Raw genomic sequence first — 18,515 nt, 5'->3', positions numbered from 1 at the left:
CATCTAACATTCATCTTTCATCTAACATTTTTCAAATTGCAAAACTAAACACCGCACTTTAACAATTTAAATGGTTCCCTTTTAATTTTTCGCAAAGGTTTCGTAGGGTTGCAATTTTGTTTCGTTTATCCTTAGACGAATAATTACAGCTGCAGTAGTTTGATGAAGATTCATGAAGCGGTTCATGAGAAGAGGTCATTAAACGTGTTTATATTTTTAGCTAAATTGGTCCCTATCCCCATTTGTAACAAAATAGCAGGAGACCTTACGATATTGTTACACATCGAGTTTGATAAAAATCCATTACATTTTAGTGGTTAATGCGAAGAAAGGCATATCTACTTTTAGCTATAGTGGTCCCTAATAGGGCCCAAGTTCCTATATAAATAAATTTGGAAGAGGACCTTATGATGATGCTCTAGACAAAGTATGACAAAAATCCACCAAGCTGTTCATGAGACGCTGTATAAAGGCATTTCTAGTTTCAGCTCTAGCAGCCCCTAAAAGGGGTCAAATGTCACAGCTGAACAAAGTTGGCTGCGGGCCTAATAAAGATGCTACAAATCAAGTTTGATTAGAATATATGAGAAAAAAATCAATTACAGCATTTTTTTTTATTTATTATTTTTATTTATTTCTAAAATAATTTGATATATGTTGGTATTTGAACAGGTTTTTATCATATTTATTAAACTTACTTATCATTTTGAGATATATCAATATTCTTGCTAAATATACTGAGCCAAAGTTAGCTTTAAAACTGTGAACAGCGTCGTTTAGGATAAACGCTTTGTCTACATTTCATTCAGCGTAGCACAATCAACAGAGTGAAAGATATTGACACTCTCGTCCAATCAGGCAGAGTGTTGCATAAATCTTCCATTTTGATAAATTATCTATAATGCGTTATCAAGTAGTTTGATTTGCAAACTGAAGTCACGTGGCATAGGTTACGAAAAAATAATTCAGTTTCTGATAATTGCTCATCCTTAGTGGCAGAAAGTCTTGGATAAGCAAAGAAAGAAACCAATACAGCCTACCCTTTCTATGAATTCTACCTTAAGAAGCTGTCTGTCGGAAGAAGATATTTTTTTAATCTAGAAATTCAGTAATGCAAACAACAATCTGTTGTTCACCTATTGACGTCACAAATGCCGTCATTGGATCTTGGTATCTCGGATTCCAAGGGATCGAAGGTTTTACTTCGAGATAACCGAAATTCGACTTTAAATAGTATTTTGTACACGTGGTTTAAGGACGGGTTCTCTAAACATCTTGAAGATATCTGATAGCCGGAAAGCTAGTTTGAGGTATTGATTTTCAACTATATCTGCTATGTGGAGCCATCTATGAACAACTGATGTCAGACTTTACGGAGTATTTAACCCTTTTCTTTAGTGCATTTGTAATAGACTACTGATGCAGTACTGTTCTGTTAACAATTGTCATAAACTGGAACAAAACTCTTAACATGTAGTCCCACATTTTGAGAAAAAAAAAATCAAACAACACCAAGTCATAAGAAAGGGTTGTTTTACATGAAAATTCAGCAGCATATGAAACATGTACATTATTCTACAAAACGATTGTCAATTTACTGAAATACATTGAATCCAGAAAAGGACTGCATAAAATAGCCGCACTTTCGGACAGTTCAACGCCTTTGAAAACTAACCATTTCCAAAAATCTATTACATATCTTTGTTTTAATGCATTCGCAATAATGTCCTCGTGCTGAAATCTCGCGTTTCTAGGTGAACAAAGCTTTCAGCGCTTTTTTATTCCTTCACAAAGGCCACCTCGGTAGCCTAGTGGTAGAGCGCCGCATTCGAGTGCGGGAGTTCATAGGTGCGATCCCTAGCCACGTCATACCAAAGACGTGAAAAATGGTACTAGTAGCTTCCTCGCTTGACGCTTAAGATGATAGTTATACGACTCGTCAGCCATGGGTCAGTATGATGTGACTGGACGGGGTATCATGTCACGTGTCTACGGCGTGATATTCCAGTGAGGTTGCATTATAAAGCTGGGCATTGTGCTCACTGCTGCAAGTAGACATCGTCGTTTATATAACTGAAAAATTGTTGAAAAAAAAATTAAACACCAAAAAACACGCACATTTCTTTACAAATGGTTATCATTTTGAAAGGGTACAACTTTTAGAAAATATACTAAGTATCAAGTGGGAGGAACAGTACGTAGAACATGTAATGGCCAGGTAGACTGATGGCAAAGATGTTGTTTATTATCAAATATTTCTGTGTTTTTGACGATACACTTCTGAAACTTAAAACAAAAATCAGCATCTGACTGAGATTCTTGCAGATCTTTTTGACTAATTACCATGTGATTTATTTGCATTAGATTTCTGAACAGTATTTAAAACGTACTGAACGGTACCTATCTGATAAGGAACAATGGTTATATATGAGCCATTACCAACAAATTGTAGAAGGGGCTCAATACTTGGACCGTTACGGTCTAAAACTTCTGTCCTCGTATATTGATAGAAGCCAATTACATAATTTTAAAGTTCCTGTTTGACAGATTTAGTTAGTTCATTAGAAAATTATAGGCTGGTTGTCAAAACATTTTCAGGTTTTATGTTAAAGCTACTCGCCCACAGTTTGAATGAAATTTTTCAACAGATACTTTTCCACCAAATTCGGCATAGAATGTGTATATAACACTAAAAAATTGATAAAGTGGGTGAAAATTAAAGTTATATATTGGTAAAAATGCAGGAAGAATCTAAATTTTCTGCATTATTTCAAAAGCGTTGCAACGGTTTACTAACATCTGCACAATATGTTTGGTGATTTATAAGAATATCTTGCAAAAGTCTTAGGTCAATATGTCTGTATCACCAGTGACTTTCAGAGTACTCAGTTTTTATGGATTTCTGAGATAAATTATTTTTTGTCCATAATTTGTGTGGGCTGTTCCCTTTAAGACTTAATTAATCCTATTACAGCACGTCTGTATTGGTATTAATACATCAGAGCTTAAAACACTAAACATACATATGCATTAGTTGTGTTGTAAGTCGTGTAAAAAGCGCATTACAGCTTATGCCTCTTGTTTATGCAATGAAAATTACTTCACTTTTGTTTTCATTACTTTTACTATTCCAGTAATATTGGAACTGCGTCTTTTTATAGAACCATGTGTTAAAGGGGCACCCAAAGTAATCTTTTATATACATGTATACCATTATTTTTTGTTTTGTTATATGACCCCCATGACAATATATATCACCTGCTGCTAGATAATAATTTCTTCAAAGGCAAATTAATTGTTTTTGATCAATAAAAAGAAACAATCGCGTACCGCCTTAGGATTCCGGCAGCCAAAATAAACTAACTCATAGTAAAGGGGAGGGGATACCAAACCAAGGAGCGAAATAGCAAGGGGTAAGGACTGGGGCAATAGGGGGAGTGAGGAGGAGGAAAAAAAATGCTAACAACAAACAAGAAAATATACGCAACTCTAAATAAAATACAAGACAGAAAAAAACAGTTGAAAGTAGGGGCACCGCCTTGGAACGGTCAGTAACCTAAATAAAGGAAACTGGGGTTTAAACGCGTTTAGGGCATGCCAACCTTGTACTTACCCTATTTTCAACAAGTTAGACAACACAATGTATATAAAATCCCCGCTGAGAAAGGCTCTAAAATTATCGAAAAAAAATATAGATCATATTCAGTGAAATATAGAATTAAGGTAAACCTAAGGTATAATTACATCAATGTACTCAACAACTTATATGTAGTCAGAGCACCAAGAGCCTAACTTTTAAGACTTTGACATTCTTTGTGTAATCAGGTACGTTTTGGACACTGAGTTACGTTTAAATGGAAAAGAACTAGAAAAAGCAAGAAGAAACCAGGATGGCGTCAAGCGGTGTTGTAGGAAACACCTCCGAACAGACTTTTGTTATTTTATTTCTGTGTGTAAGATAAAAACAAAAGCTGTCTGATGACAGCGCGCTCGACTTTTCTCAGTGCTTGACTCTGAATTAGAGCTTTGCCAGTAAAACCTTTAACAAAAACTCTAAGTTAAAAAGGGCACAACTATGCCAAAATTCAAATCAGAATTATGGAGATTTTTTCTCCTGGTGAAGACTTTGATAGTAAATAACTATTTGAAGTGTCAAGTCTAAAGCTTTGATAGCAACAGAGATATTTGACTTCATCAAAAAACTTTAACCAAACAAATCTAAGTTAAAAAGGGGAATAACTCTGTCAAAATTCAAATCAGTGTTATGGAGATTGCTTCTGCTGGTGTACACATTGGTAGTAAATAGATATTATAGTTTCAAGTCATAAAGTTTGATAGTAACAGAGATATTTGACTTTATCAAAAATTTTAACCAAAACATTTTAAGTTAAAATGGGCATAATTCTGTCAAAATTCAGATCAGAGGTATGGGGATTGTTTCTCCTGGTGTACACTTTGGTAGTAAATAACTGTTTTGGTTTCAAATTAAAAACTTTGATAGTAACAGAGATATTTTACTTTCTCAAAAATTTAAACCAAAACATCCAAAGTTAAAAATGGGCATAATTCTGTCAAAATTGAAATCAGAGTTAAAGGGATTGTTCCTTTCCTGGTGTAGACTTTGATAGTAAATAACTATTTTAAATTTCAAGTCAATAGTTTTGATAGTAACAGAGATATTTGACTTTATCAAAAACTTTAACCAAAGCCGACGCTGGGGCGAGTGCAATAGCTCTACTTCTTCTTCGAAAAGTCGAGCTAACAAGCAACCTGAGAAATATTGCGTAGATTGTCAGGGGTACTACAGTTCAGAGAGTTTGAAATTACACCCGACACTTTCGGCATCGAAAAGGCATAAACACCTGGATAAGGAAGCTGGTCAGAGTGGACAATTACTCATGGTGCCAACAGAACGATGTGAGATGCACCACTTTAGAACTCTAGAATCATGACGTGGTTGGGTGCGGCACTTGTATGGCTGTAGATCAAAGGTAATATAAATCATATCATTTCAGTTAGCATTTTTTCAAAGACCATGTTTCAATACATATGAAGAATCAATATAAAAAATCTGACAAAACAATTTTGTGAGTGACGTATTCAAATCCTCCTTTAAAAGATGGGTGAAACGTAAAATTGTGGTTCCAAAGAAGATGATATATCAATATTTAAGGATACACCTTATTGAAAAGATGTTCATCGTCTTTGTTCTTCAGAAAGATAATATGAAGCTGAGAGCGAAAAATTAAACAAAGTTTTGCTTTACCGATGTAAGCAAACAGTTTACGTATTTTTGCTCTCATTTAACTAAAGAAAATTATAAATGACAGTTTAATAGTATATTGCCAGGAAATGAAAATAAAACTAAAGCAAAAGCTAATGAAAAATAACATATTTTAAATTATGTATGTGGATGTAGCTGTTGTAAAATAAAGCAATCAAACAGAATGTGTGACTTGAATATTTCCTGTAAAATTAGAATTAAACATTGATTGCTATAAATAGTCCAGTATGTTTCTTACTTGGCACTTTTTCAAGGAAACATTACATGCGTGTATTCTGTGACCACGCTATTCGTCTATTCCTGACAATTTACCCTGAGTCTGCCCCTGGCGCCGTAAAAAATATTGAACGCTTTATACGGGGATAAATTGTTCAAGTCCTGCTCAAGTCCATTTTCCAACGATTTTTGTAAAAATAAAACAGTACACGTTCGACCCAATTTTTGATAGCCAAGGCTTTAGAATTATTAATTATTACTTAAGCTGCATAGAAGAAGTGCAAGAACCATTTCTGGTTTACATCGATGTATCAGGTCACTCTGTACTGTGTGAGAGTTACTAGTATGATACCATTCAAAATGTACAAGGAAAGGCATCACAATTGCAAAACATTCCGATAGCCGAAACGTTTTCAATTGTGACGTTTTATATTTGCAAGCTAGCAGTTCATAAGAACGGTATCTAGTAACTGTTACACAGTCTTACAGAAAGAACCCTTCTCTTTCTGGAAACTACCTGAGCAGACGCTTGTACATTAATGGCCACACATAACCACAAGGTATTTGGCAAAATAAATGCTTGTTATATATGCATGTAACACCAGATTTAAGGTTCTTGAATTAGGAGAAATGTATCTTGGGTTCAAAGTTAAAATTAATTTTTAATGACTTAATTTTAATACAGTTACTGTGCATGTGCATTTCACTAGATTATAAGATTACAACATTTACAAAATCATCTTGATTGCCGCTTATGAACTCAGAATTTTTATGATCTTTAAGATAACTGCGGCAATAAAGACATCTTTGAGAACAGAAAAAATACTAACAAACTATTGAAGTTGCGCAGTTTTTATATACAGAGTTGAAAAAAGGAATACTTAGTACTTCTTTTCATTTGAGATTTAATTGTGTAAAGTAATAGTATAGCAGAGGAAATCAATATTTTAAAGAGTAATGTAGTCAATGTCTAAACAAAACCAAAAAATGCAATTTTGTTTTGTCACACGTGCGGCTTTTGTTTTATTTCTAATATTACTGTATACGTGAATATGACTGCGACAGAGGTCTATGTTCTTTTCGTAGTATTGTTTAAAACTTGTGTATAACTTAAGTTTGGCTGAAATCTCCCATTCGCAATTTTTTCAACCATTTACACTGTATATCTTATTACGTTGCTAATGCAAGAATGGCGTAACTCTATTGTAAAAACCCTGACGTTTACTACCCATACCGGTATTGATTGAAAGATAGACAATATACTGAAATAGCGTTTTTAAAAATTGAAATCAGGCCAAGGTTACATGTTAAACATGCACTTGAAAGTACATATCTGCCTTTTGTTTATCTGATGTTATCATTGTCTTTGTTTTCTTGGGAATACCGGTATTCTAAAAGGCACATTGGACTTTGGACTTTGGACAAATACAATCGAACATATGAAAATAGAAATTGATTATAACCAGGTTTTTACGAGAGTCGGTGTAAATCGTTTAATGTCTGGACTGCTTGATAACCAAAATGGCGACAGGAGGTGTTTCTGCAGATACCTCGGACGAAATATTAGATCATGTTTGTTCGATTTGTAAGGAGCAAAATAAAAATGTAAATGCCGCGAAATATTGTGTGGACTGTCATGATTACTACTGCTCAGATTGTGTTGATATTCACAAAACCGTTCCCGCACTTAAAGGACATAAAATACTGGATAAAGAAGTCGGTCAGGAAGGAAACCTGCCAATGGTACCTACGGAGCGGTGTGAGAGACATAGCTTCAAGCCTGTTGATATGTATTGTCAGAGTCATCACATTGTCGGATGTGACACATGTATGACTGTCGATCACAGGTAATGTGCATGTAACTAGAGATGGTGGTTTATTTTTATCTTAAAGAAAAGATTTTAATATTTGAAAATAGAAAGGCTTTTTCCTCCAGATGTCGCGATTGGTAAGCGTATGACTTTAAACGTAAACAAAAAGTAGTTCTGGCTTGCATTACTGAACTGATGCTATTTTTGTTTTCTGATGGTCACGTACAGGAATAATCTATAGACATCACTGACGCTGAAATTTTGAGCTCACTCAGTGTTATAAAATGTGGATAGCAGAATACAGATACAGTAGCAAATTGAAAATTTGATATATGTATTTAATACTTACTATTAAGATCTGGTGGGACACAATTCTTAAACTTTAAATAATCTCAGAATGTTGTATTGAGAAAACAACCTGCAAACCCGGAAAAATATGTTACTGTTAATACATAACTTAAAAAAACTGTCAACAATATAGGACATGTTCCCAGAACACAAGGAAGTGTGAGCCATTAACTAGCAAGAGGGCGGTAGAGAAATTGGTCTCTAACCGTTGACCCGAAGGAGGATATGTAGTTGTTTATGGAAATCGATATATTTTCCGAGCTCTTCGTTTGTCATGTTACATGTACCAGTATAGAAATATAATTTAGGCTTAATAATTCAATAATTCTAAAAGATGAAGACAACTCATAAATTCCTCTATAAAGCATTAAACACAGACAGTACACAGTATAAAACAGAAGTATGGAAATGAACTGGATACTTTTTCGGACATCAGACAAAAAAAAGCAAATTTGTTTAACATTGCAGTGGAGTCCATGAAAGAACACATTTTTTGCTATTATAATTCTGTGGAAATGGCACAGTTCATTAACATGCACCGCAAACGTGTGCGGCAACGCTGCTCGTGTAACACGTGCTTAGGATTTTAACAACAAAAGTATTTGACAAGTAAACTATTCATTATTACATTTTAATACCACATTGAGATAAACTACACCGACAAGATAATGATGTATGTTTTATAAAGTTTCCTGCCAAGTTGCATGTAATCCTCGTTCAGTAGGCTACTTCTGTTTGGATGATAATTTGCGGTGTGACTAAAGCAATTTTACAGACTCAGTGATTACTTTTTTTTATAAATATACGACCTAATCACATTGAAAATAGTTTCTACTTTTTATGTTTTACTTATTAATTTAAAACGGGGCATAAGTCAGGAAATATAAGTACAGTCATACAAGAAACGCTGTTCCATTTGGACAAAGTGCACGTTACATAATTCTTTGATTAACACAAGTTAAACATAGTAAATATTTGTTTAAGAAAAAACGTATTCTTGGCAGTTACACAGAACACACCAGTAACACTGAACTCGGGGAAATTCCATAATATGACATGTCCCTTGTTTTTGATTGCCCGCTTCATCTTAGCACCAAGTTTTTCACTGCTGTTGGAATAAGATTTCAGTTGTACATTTTCGGACACAGCTCCTTTGAATATGTCCTACTGACAGAGGTCCAAACAAACAGGTTTATAATCACCTATACTCAAACAGACTATCACAGCAAACCAAATACGGAATTCACTTCTATAACTGAAACTTTATAAACATCATTAAATTTAATATTTTATACAATATCCATAATTATCTAATTTTCAGTTTTGCTTTGCTAGTTTTTTCGTTTCAAACGCAATAATTGGAAATTTATGACATATTCGAGACAATTACCTAATTTATTACACCGGTAAATGTTTCCTTTGTGGAGCAGTGATACTGTTTATACTTCCATTGCTTTAATGAATTTTCTTATAATGCTAACTAGTCTAAGAAATATGAACATGTGATAACCTTATAATTGCAATATTCATTCTTCCTATTCTTCTATAAACTTCTAAAATTTTGTTCCTTCTAGATTGTGAAAGTAACGAAAGTAACAACGTAACTGTTAGTCTGCTGGCTGCAAGTGTTTTTGCCTTTGTGACCAGTGCAAACCAAGATGTGCAGGCTGATCATGGTCTGCATTGTTGGCTATTCAGTCAGTGAGCATCCTCTCAAATAATAAATGGTATTGCCAAGATAGAATGATGGACCAGTCCATTTTAGCAAGCTAAAGGTTAAATATCCCAGTCACTTTTAGTGAATAGTCGAGTAGCACTGCTTGAGTTATAATGCGCAGGACAGAGCGGTCTGCATTTCTGTAATGCGCAGAACATACTGTACCCAGCAATAAATTAGTTATCTAGATATATTAGAGGTATTCATAATCTTTGAAATAAGTTGACCGCCTCGGTAGCTTAGTCAGTGGTAGAGCGCCCTTTTCGAGTGCGGGAGGTAATTCAGTGAAACAGTGGTATAAAGTTTGGCACTGTGATCTGTTACAAGTAGATATGACTGAAAAATGATTAAAAAAGACGCTAAACCCGAACACACATACACTCTACTTGAATATTCAAAGCAGCGTTTTAATCAATGCATTGTCTGATTATAGATGTTTTCATAGAGTAAGGTATCAACGTGTTATTAGTTCAGTATGTCTTTGACATATCTATTAATAACACTTATATGACAATAAATTTGACCTTTTCCAAGTAATGTTATATTCTTTGACCTTTTTTTGTAATCAGGACCTGTCAAGATGTATTCTACGTACCGGAAGTTGTGAAAACAAGAAAAAATGTTGTGCCAGAATTTCTACAGCGTATTACAAACGTTGAAACAAAATTACAAGATTTTCTTAAATCCTTCAACAGAGAATGTACTGATCTACACGACAATAAATTGGAAGAAATAGAAACAGTAAAAAGGTTTACAAAGAGTTTTGAAGAGAGGATAAAGGAAGCAAAAAAGGATGCGATTGATTTGATAGAGAAAAGATACACGGAATTAAATGAAGAGTTACAGAAGAACACCGACAATGTACAAAAAGAAGTGAAAAATGTTGGATCAACGACGGCAGTCATCGATTCTGCTTTCCAAAACGAGTCGCAAGCTTTTGTTTCTATGATATTCGGAGAAAAGAGCGTTTCGTCTGCTGAAAAACTGTGTAGAGACGCCGAGATGATCAAACTTGGCAAACGAGTTAAGTTCTTACTTAATCAACAATGTGAATCGCTCTTGGCAAAAAAAAAATTGCCTAGGAAAAATGAGATGTTTGCCTTTTAGTTTTGAGCGTAGTGGTGAATTCAACATCAAACTAAGTTCAGATTCCTCGCCTTGTGTAATATATGGTTCGTGTATTCTTGCTGATGGGTCTATACTTTTCTCTGATCGAGGTAACTCTACCTTAAAACTTTTTGATGGTACTGCTTTGAATGTTATACACCATTACAAACTGAGTTCGAAGCCATGGGAAGTATGTTGCATGGATAACAACGAAGCAGCTGTTTGTCTTCCAGATGAGAAAAAAGTTCTTGTTGTGAAAGTTAACCGTGAGCTTTCTCCAGAGAGATTTATACCTGTGGAGTTCAGATGTCAGGGAATATCATTCCATGACGAGATATTTTACATATCCGATAGCACTTGCTTGTACATATGCACTAAAGATGGCGCTATATTAAAAACTATTAGCCGAGACTCGTCAGGGAAATCAATGTTTTCATATATCTACAACGTTTCTGTGTGTAGGTATAACAAACGTATTTTTGTGAATGATAAAGATAAGGGTGTCATCAGTCTCGACATGGATGGAAATATTCAGCATGTAGTTTCAAATGAGATAGAGTGGGCTCGTGGATTAACAGAAGCAGATAATTGGAAAGTATTAGCATGTGGACATTCATCAAAGAACGTCATTCTTCTGGACGAAAACGGTGAATTTGAAAAAGATGTCATCAAAGACGGTTTATCAGGACCAATGGCTCTGTGTTTCAGTCGCAGCACTGGACGTTTATATGTTCCTAATATCCATATAGACACTGTGCAGTGTTTTGAGATGGAGGATATAGATTAAGGAATGAGTTCTTACATCCGACTTCCTGGATTCCTTTCCAGCACAAAAATTTACGTTTCTATGGATAAATAAACAAGAGGGCCAAGATGGCCCTAGGTCGCTCACCTGAGAAACACACAATAACAGTGTAAACATGTTTGACATAGTGATTTTATAGAAACAAATATTCTGACCAGTTTTCATTAAGATTAGATCAAAAATGTGGTCTCTTAAGTGTAAACAAGCATTTTCTTCAATTTGACCTAGTGACCTAGTTTTTGAGCTAAGATAACCTACATTCGAATTTTACCTAGATTTGATCAAGGCAATCATTCTGACTAAATTTCATCAACCTCAATTGAAAAATACAGCGTCTATCGCATACAAAACGATTTTCTTTGATATATCCTAGCGACCTAGTTTTTGACCCCAGATAACCCATATTCAAATTTGACCTTAATTTTATCAAAGCTAGCATTCTGACCAAATTTCATAAAGATTAATTGAAAAATAAAGTCTCTATTGCATACACAAAATTTTTCTTTGATTTGACCTAGTGACCTAGTTTTTGACCACAGATAACCCATATTCTAACGTGACCTAGATTTTGTCAAGGCAATTATTTTGACTAAACTTTATGAATATCCAGTGTAAAATGCAGCCCCTATTGCGAACACAAGGTTTTTCTTTAATTTGATCGGGGGACCTAGTTTTTTACCCTAAATGATCCATATTCAAATTCCCTCTAGATTTCATATAGACAAACAATCTGATTAAATTTCATAAAGATCCGGTGTAAAATGCAGCCACTATTGCATACACAAGGTTTTCATTTGATTTAACCTAGTGACCTAGTTTTTAAACTCTGATGACTGATATTCATACTTGACCTAGATTTTATCAAGACAATCATTCTGACCAAAATTCATGAAGATCAATTGAAAATTACAGCCTCTATCGCATACACAAGGCTTTTCTTTGATTTGACCTAGTGACCTAGGTTTTAACCTCAGATAACCCGTTTTCGAAATCGGCCTAGATTTCATCAAGGTAATCATTCTGACCAAAATTCATGAAGATAAAATGAAAAATACAGCCTCTATCGCATACACAAGGTTTTCTCTTGATTTGACCTAGTGACCTAGTTTTTGATCCCGGGTGACCCATTTTGATCCCGGGTGACCCAAATTTCAAAACGTCAAACCAAACACCCCTGTTAACATCTGACCTCCAAGCGTGACCTTGATCTCTGAGCTACGGTCTAGGAATTGTGCAAGACATGTGGTATCATTATATGGTACATTAGTGCAAAGTAATTCTTGAACCCCTTGATGGATGGCACAGTCAAGACGGACACAAAACTGTTGGACTGAATGACAGGCAGATGGAATGACAAAAAATGCTGCCCTATCCTTAATATATAGTATAAGTAACATAGCATACCTAATTTTGACCCAGTCTCCACAACTTGGACTAGCCATTAGAGTCTCCATTTCATCTCTACCCTTATAGAATGGCGGCCTCTCATTGATCTGCTGGGGTACACATTCTAAGATTCCCACTGGAATATACCTGCATAAAAATATCCTTCAGAGTTATTTTCACATTTTCTTGTCATGTGAAGAGGAAATGAAAATGTCAACAAATGTGTTGTCACAACTGCCAAAAATAACGATCCTGAACTGTCAAATTTACCCTGCCCTTTCAGCATCGGGACCTATTGCATACATAGGACTGGTGCGATTGGTTCTGCAGTTGTTGCTGTCTGCTTTACAACTCCTTTACACCAACCTAAAATATGGAATCTACACAACTCCTTTCGGTCAACTTCCACACAACTTCTGAACAACTTCCACAAAACTTATTTTAAGCATCTTCCACACAACCCCTTTCAGACATCTTCCACACAACTCTTCAAACAACTTCCAAACAATGCTTTTCAAAGAAATTCCATACAACTCCTTTCAAGCAACTTCCACACAACTTGCAGACAACTTCCTCACAACTCCTTTCAAACAACTCCTTTCAAGCAACAGGCAAACAACTTCTTTTAAGTAATTTCCATACAGTCAACTCATTTCAAACAAATTTCACACAACTATACAGCTAACCTACCACCAGATTCTCACCTGTATAGAAAAGACAGCCACTCCAACAAAAATCGTCTTGTGATTTCTACTCCCTGTTGATCAGACCCCCAGTTGTCCATTCCAAAGTTGACATAATCCCGAAGCATATCAAATCTCTCTGTTGATGATATATCCCAGTGCCTCTGCTCTTTAATCTCAGTGAATAACCAAGGCTTTATTAAAGCTCCCCTACAACAAAACACATAGCTGTCTGATATTTGTCCACCTTATACTATTGATGAAAACATTCTCAAAAACCAGGATCCTAATCAAATCTATTTCTTTTATTAAGGTAGTGGACTGTAATGACAATCTGTGATTTGTTTCTCTTATTAAGGTAGTGGACTGTAATGACAATCTGTGATTTGTTTCTCTTATTAAGGTAGTGGACTGTAATGACAATCTGTGATTTGTTTCTCTTATCAAGGTAGACGACGGTAATGACAATCTGTGATTTGTTTCTCTTATTTAGGTAGTGAACTGTAACGACAATCTGTGATCTGTTTCTCTTATTAATGTAGCGGACTGTATTGACAATCTGTGATTTGGTTCTCTTATTAAGGTAGTGGACTGTAATGACAATCTGTGATTTGTTTCTCTTATTAAGGTAGTGGACTGTAATGACAATCTGTGATTTGTTTCTCTTATTAAGGTAGTGGACTGTAATGACAATCTGTGATTTGGTTCTCTTATTAAGGTAGTGGACTGTAATGACAATCTGTGATTTGGTTCACTTATTAAGGTAGTGGACTGTATTGGCAATCTGTGATTTGGTTCTCTTATTAAGGTAGTGGACTGTATTGGCAATCTGTGATTTGGTCCTCTTATTAGGGTAGTGGACTGGAATGACAATCTGTGATTTGGTTCTCTTATTAAGGTAGTGTACTGTAATGACAATCTGTGATTTGGTTCTCTTAATAAGGTAGTGGACTGTAATGACAATCTGTGATTTAGGTTCAAGAGGGTTTTTTACATTTATTTACCTAGCGAGCATGACTCCACTGATGGCAGACTGTTCCCTGTGCAGACTGTAATCTTCATATGTAAGTATATCACCATTTCCTACAACAAAAACCTGTTTATTTTTTTTTTAAAATGTCAAAACCTATCCTCTAGACTTAACAATAAACAAAGCAAGAGGACCCTGTTGACCCTATGTCACTCTCCTGACCAGGAAAATTTGAGTTTGTTTGAGTTTGGTAAATGTCTATAAAGACAAGTGCAGTAACAACAAAACCATTTGAACACACCTGAGACAAGTCTGCCTAAAGATGATTCTGACAAACTTCACACAAATATATCTAAGGATGATTTTAACAAACTTGAGACTGGTCAATCTAAGGGTGATTTTAACAAACTTGAGACAGATCTATCCACAAACAATTCTAACAAACTTGGGACAGCTATATCTTATGATGTTTCTGACACACTTAATGCTGGTCTACTAAGACAATTCTGACAAACTCGAGACAGGTCTATCTAAGCATGAATCTGGCAAATCTGAAACAGGTCCATCTCAGAATTATTCTGACACACTTGAGACAGGTCTATCAAGGGATGATTCTGACAAACTTTTTACTGGTCTGTCTAAAGACAATTCTAACAAACAGGCAACAGGGTTATCTAAGGATGATTCTTATAAACTGGAGACAGATCTACCTAGGAATGATTCTGACAAACTTGAAACAGGTCTATTTTAGGAAATTCTGACAAAATTGAGACAGGTCTATCTAAGGATGATTTTACTTAATTATTCTCTACTTATTTATTTTTCAATATAATATTTATTACTTTTTTCTATTTTTAGCTCTGGTGTCCCAAAAAAAGAGAACCATTTGAACAAGTGATTCGTGACAGGTTTTTCTACTAATAGCACTAGAGGCCATTAAAAGGGGCCATGTGACCCTATTTGAACAAGTTTGGGAGAGGGCCTTAGAGGGATGTTACAGACTAACTTCAATGAAGATCCAATCAGCGTTTCATGAGAAGCTGTCATTTAAAAGTATTTCAATCTTTAGCTCTAGTGGTCCGTACATGCGACCAAGCATCTCCATTTGAACAAAATTGGCAGAAGACCTTAATGTTACACAAGTTTGGTGATTATCCATGAATTGCTTCATGAAACGAAGTTGTTTAACGGTATTTCTATTTTAAGCTATAGTGGTCCCTAAAAGGAGCCAAATGCCCATTTGAACAACTTTGGATGATGCTGCAGACCAAGTTTGACAAAGATCCATCTAACAGATCTTGGGAATAACTTGTTAAAAGCTATTTCAATTTATAGTTCTAGCAGGTTTAAAAGGTGCCAAATGCCCTCAGTTAAGGACCTTAATATAATGATGCTACAAATCAAGTTTGATGAAGATCTATCTAGAAGTTTATGAGAAAAAGTCATTTAAAGACATTCCACTATTTTTAGCTTTAGTGGCCAAGCATCCTCCATTTAAATATATATTGGAGAGGACCTTATACTGTAGGCGTACATTTATTAGCGCGGCAAAAATTTAGCGCAAACACAATTTTTGGTGAAATATCTAATTAATGCGTGGACGTGAATTAGCGCTCTCGCGAGACCGCTATTTTCTAATTTTAGCGCTGTCCGAGATTAGGCTCTCGAAGATTTACGGAGATTCACGAAGATTTTCGGAAATAAACTTAACCGTCGGCAATTTTTATGTAATGTGTTTCTGCTGTAATTATTGTAATACGAATCTGACTGTCGACCCTATACAACCTGAACATGTACCAAATATGACTTTACGATAGTGTGCCGTGATGATACTTGTATCATTTTTTTATATTTTTCAATGATACTTTCAACTGTGATGTGGCTTTATGTTTACGTACAGTATATAAAGTATAATGGGTCTATGACAAAATATTGACAGACAAGACATCAACACGACAAAACATCCACAAGACAAAACACCGACGCGACAATTTATCGATGCGACAAAAGATCGATATGTCGCATAGTGTCGTGTCGGCGTTTTGTCGCATTTATGGTCGAAAATAATTTTGATCATACGATTATCATACGATCAGTATTTTGATCATACGATTATCATTCATATGCATTTACGTGCTCTAAATGCCCTAAATGATCCGAGTATTGAACATCTTTACAATAAATTGACCGAAAATAATTTTATGATCATAATTATTAATTCATAATTTTGATCATACGATTATAATTTATAAGTATTTACGTTCTTGTAGAATTAGTCTAAGAGCATGTATAATCGAACGATGAAATGCTCCAAGTATTGACTTTCTTTATCGTCACAATAGAATGAATATAATTGAATACATGTATAAACAGAGTGATGGAGTTCGTTACTTCACAAAAAGGAAAGCTACCACTTGTGTTTGATGGATATATTTTTAATAAGGACAGAAGTCGTAAGGATAAAGTAGTAAAAACGTATTGGCGATGTGTCATATAAGAATATTCAGGTCGAGCTGTAACCATCGGGGAACCATCAAATACCGAAGATGCCCGAGGAACAAAACGCTACACCATCATAGAAGCCCTTAGAATTACCAATATCTAATAAACAAACTGAAAAAGAAAACAAGAACTTACTCTGAAAGTAAATCATAGTGGCAATAAGCACGTTAATATTGTAATATTTTACACGCGATCTGTTTCAGGCCTGTACCATCATAAATAACCAAACATGAGCAAATATTAGTTTTTTAAATGTGCATTATATATTTTTGGATTAAATTGATCATAAACATCAAAATACATGGACGATCTTTTCTGAATACATAATATTTTAATAAGTACACTAACTGAATTACATCTGCTAAAAGTTTTTACCTGTGAGATTCGTGTTCGTTCGTGGACTGAAATAAAAACATTGCAAACTTTGCGCTAAACAAGCTATCAAAGAACAATAAGGGAAGGCAAAAAACAAAACTAAAACGTTATATATATATAACTGCACTTGAAAAAAGATTGCGCCGATTATTATGAAATGAATACCTTCCTAGGAGATAAAAACAGGTGTTATTACGCCATAACAAGGTCCAAATTTCTTATAAGTTACTTGAAGGCTATCTATCCATCATGATATGATGATCAAAATTAACGACGTTTGAGACAATGTGGCGCGGCGTTAGTGAAATTCTATAGTTTAACTACAGTAAGTATTCGGTGGTTTTTGACAACTCGTAAAAAAATCGGTTATGGCGTTGATTTATAACAATAACTCTTAGGCTAATGTTTCCTTCTAAATAATCAAATAGTTAAAAGCGATAGTATTGTAAACAGGGTAGTCAAATTATCTCTGTTTTATTGATTTAAGCTTTTGTTCATAATTACTAAATGTATACAGTTCAACAACTTATGAATGACAAATACATCGGTTTTAACGGTACAATGAAAACCAATTTATTTATATATAAAGTTTGCTATGATCAAAGGAAATCGCATAACTTGAGTCGATACTGACATATATAATCCGCTAAATAGACGTTTTGTTGTTTTGCCAGTATCTTAAACCTTACCGAAATAATGTCTTTAATTTTGCAGAGTAATGGAACGTATATCATTTTTTGTCATACTTCAATTAATTTGAATGAATTTAAACCATATTGCTAACTTTTTTCATTATTGACTAAATTACAGACATTATCTTACGAATATGAACATACAGAAATGCAGAAATGAGCTGTTATCTGTGACATAGAATGATATTATTTGACACGAAACTTGTCTAGCATGTCCTAGTATGTCCAAACTAAGCTCTTTGTCATCAAAATTGAGTTGTTGTCACATAAAAGATATCAGTGTTGCACTTAATCGAACTGGTATTAAATTTTGTGTCAGCTGTGTAAGTTTGGTCAGTACCTGACAACAATTTTCACAACTGCACATTTTAATACCACCACCCATTAACTGAATATTAACCGTAAATGTTCGAGTCTTAATATTGACTGTGAAGATTTAGACCGAACCTTTCAGATATGTGTAAAATTTTCAAGGTAATTTAACCCCTGAATATGAAGAAAAACTGTAAATAAATTATGTGTCGATGTTTTGTCGATGTTTGTCGATGTTTGTGTCGATGTTTTTTGTCGAGCTTTTGTCGCGTCGGCGTTTTGTCGTGTCAGCGTACACTGTATTGTC

At 34.7% G+C, this 18,515-nt stretch overlaps 1 protein-coding gene across 1 annotated transcript; it reads left to right on the top strand.

Annotated features, from left to right (window-relative positions):
- Positions 1-6,824: 6,824 nt before the first annotated feature.
- LOC123532976 (E3 ubiquitin-protein ligase TRIM33-like) lies at positions 6,825-11,753 on the top strand. The gene is made up of 2 exons (XM_053517390.1): positions 6,825-7,347; positions 9,946-11,753. The coding sequence occupies exons 1-2, from the start codon at positions 7,022-7,024 to the stop codon at positions 10,481-10,483; spliced, it is 864 nt and encodes a 287-aa protein (XP_053373365.1). The 5' UTR covers positions 6,825-7,021; the 3' UTR covers positions 10,484-11,753.
- The last annotated feature ends 6,762 nt before the right edge of the window (positions 11,754-18,515 follow it).

The sequence above is a fragment of the Mercenaria mercenaria genome, chromosome 11 (genome assembly GCF_021730395.1).
Source record: "Mercenaria mercenaria strain notata chromosome 11, MADL_Memer_1, whole genome shotgun sequence".
Lineage (NCBI taxonomy): Eukaryota > Metazoa > Mollusca > Bivalvia > Venerida > Veneridae > Mercenaria > Mercenaria mercenaria.
Note: the sequence above shows the minus strand (reverse complement) of the source record. Positions and strands in the feature narration are given on the sequence as shown.

Bases quoted from the DNA above. Each gene is read 5' to 3' on its own strand.
- LOC123532976 (XM_053517390.1), top strand. From the start codon at position 7,022: ATGGCGACAGGAGGTGTTTCTGCAGATACCTCGGACGAAATATTAGAT. The intron at 7,348-9,945 runs GTAATGTGCATG...TTTTGTAATCAG, and splicing joins TGTATGACTGTCGATCACAG to GACCTGTCAAGATGTATTCT.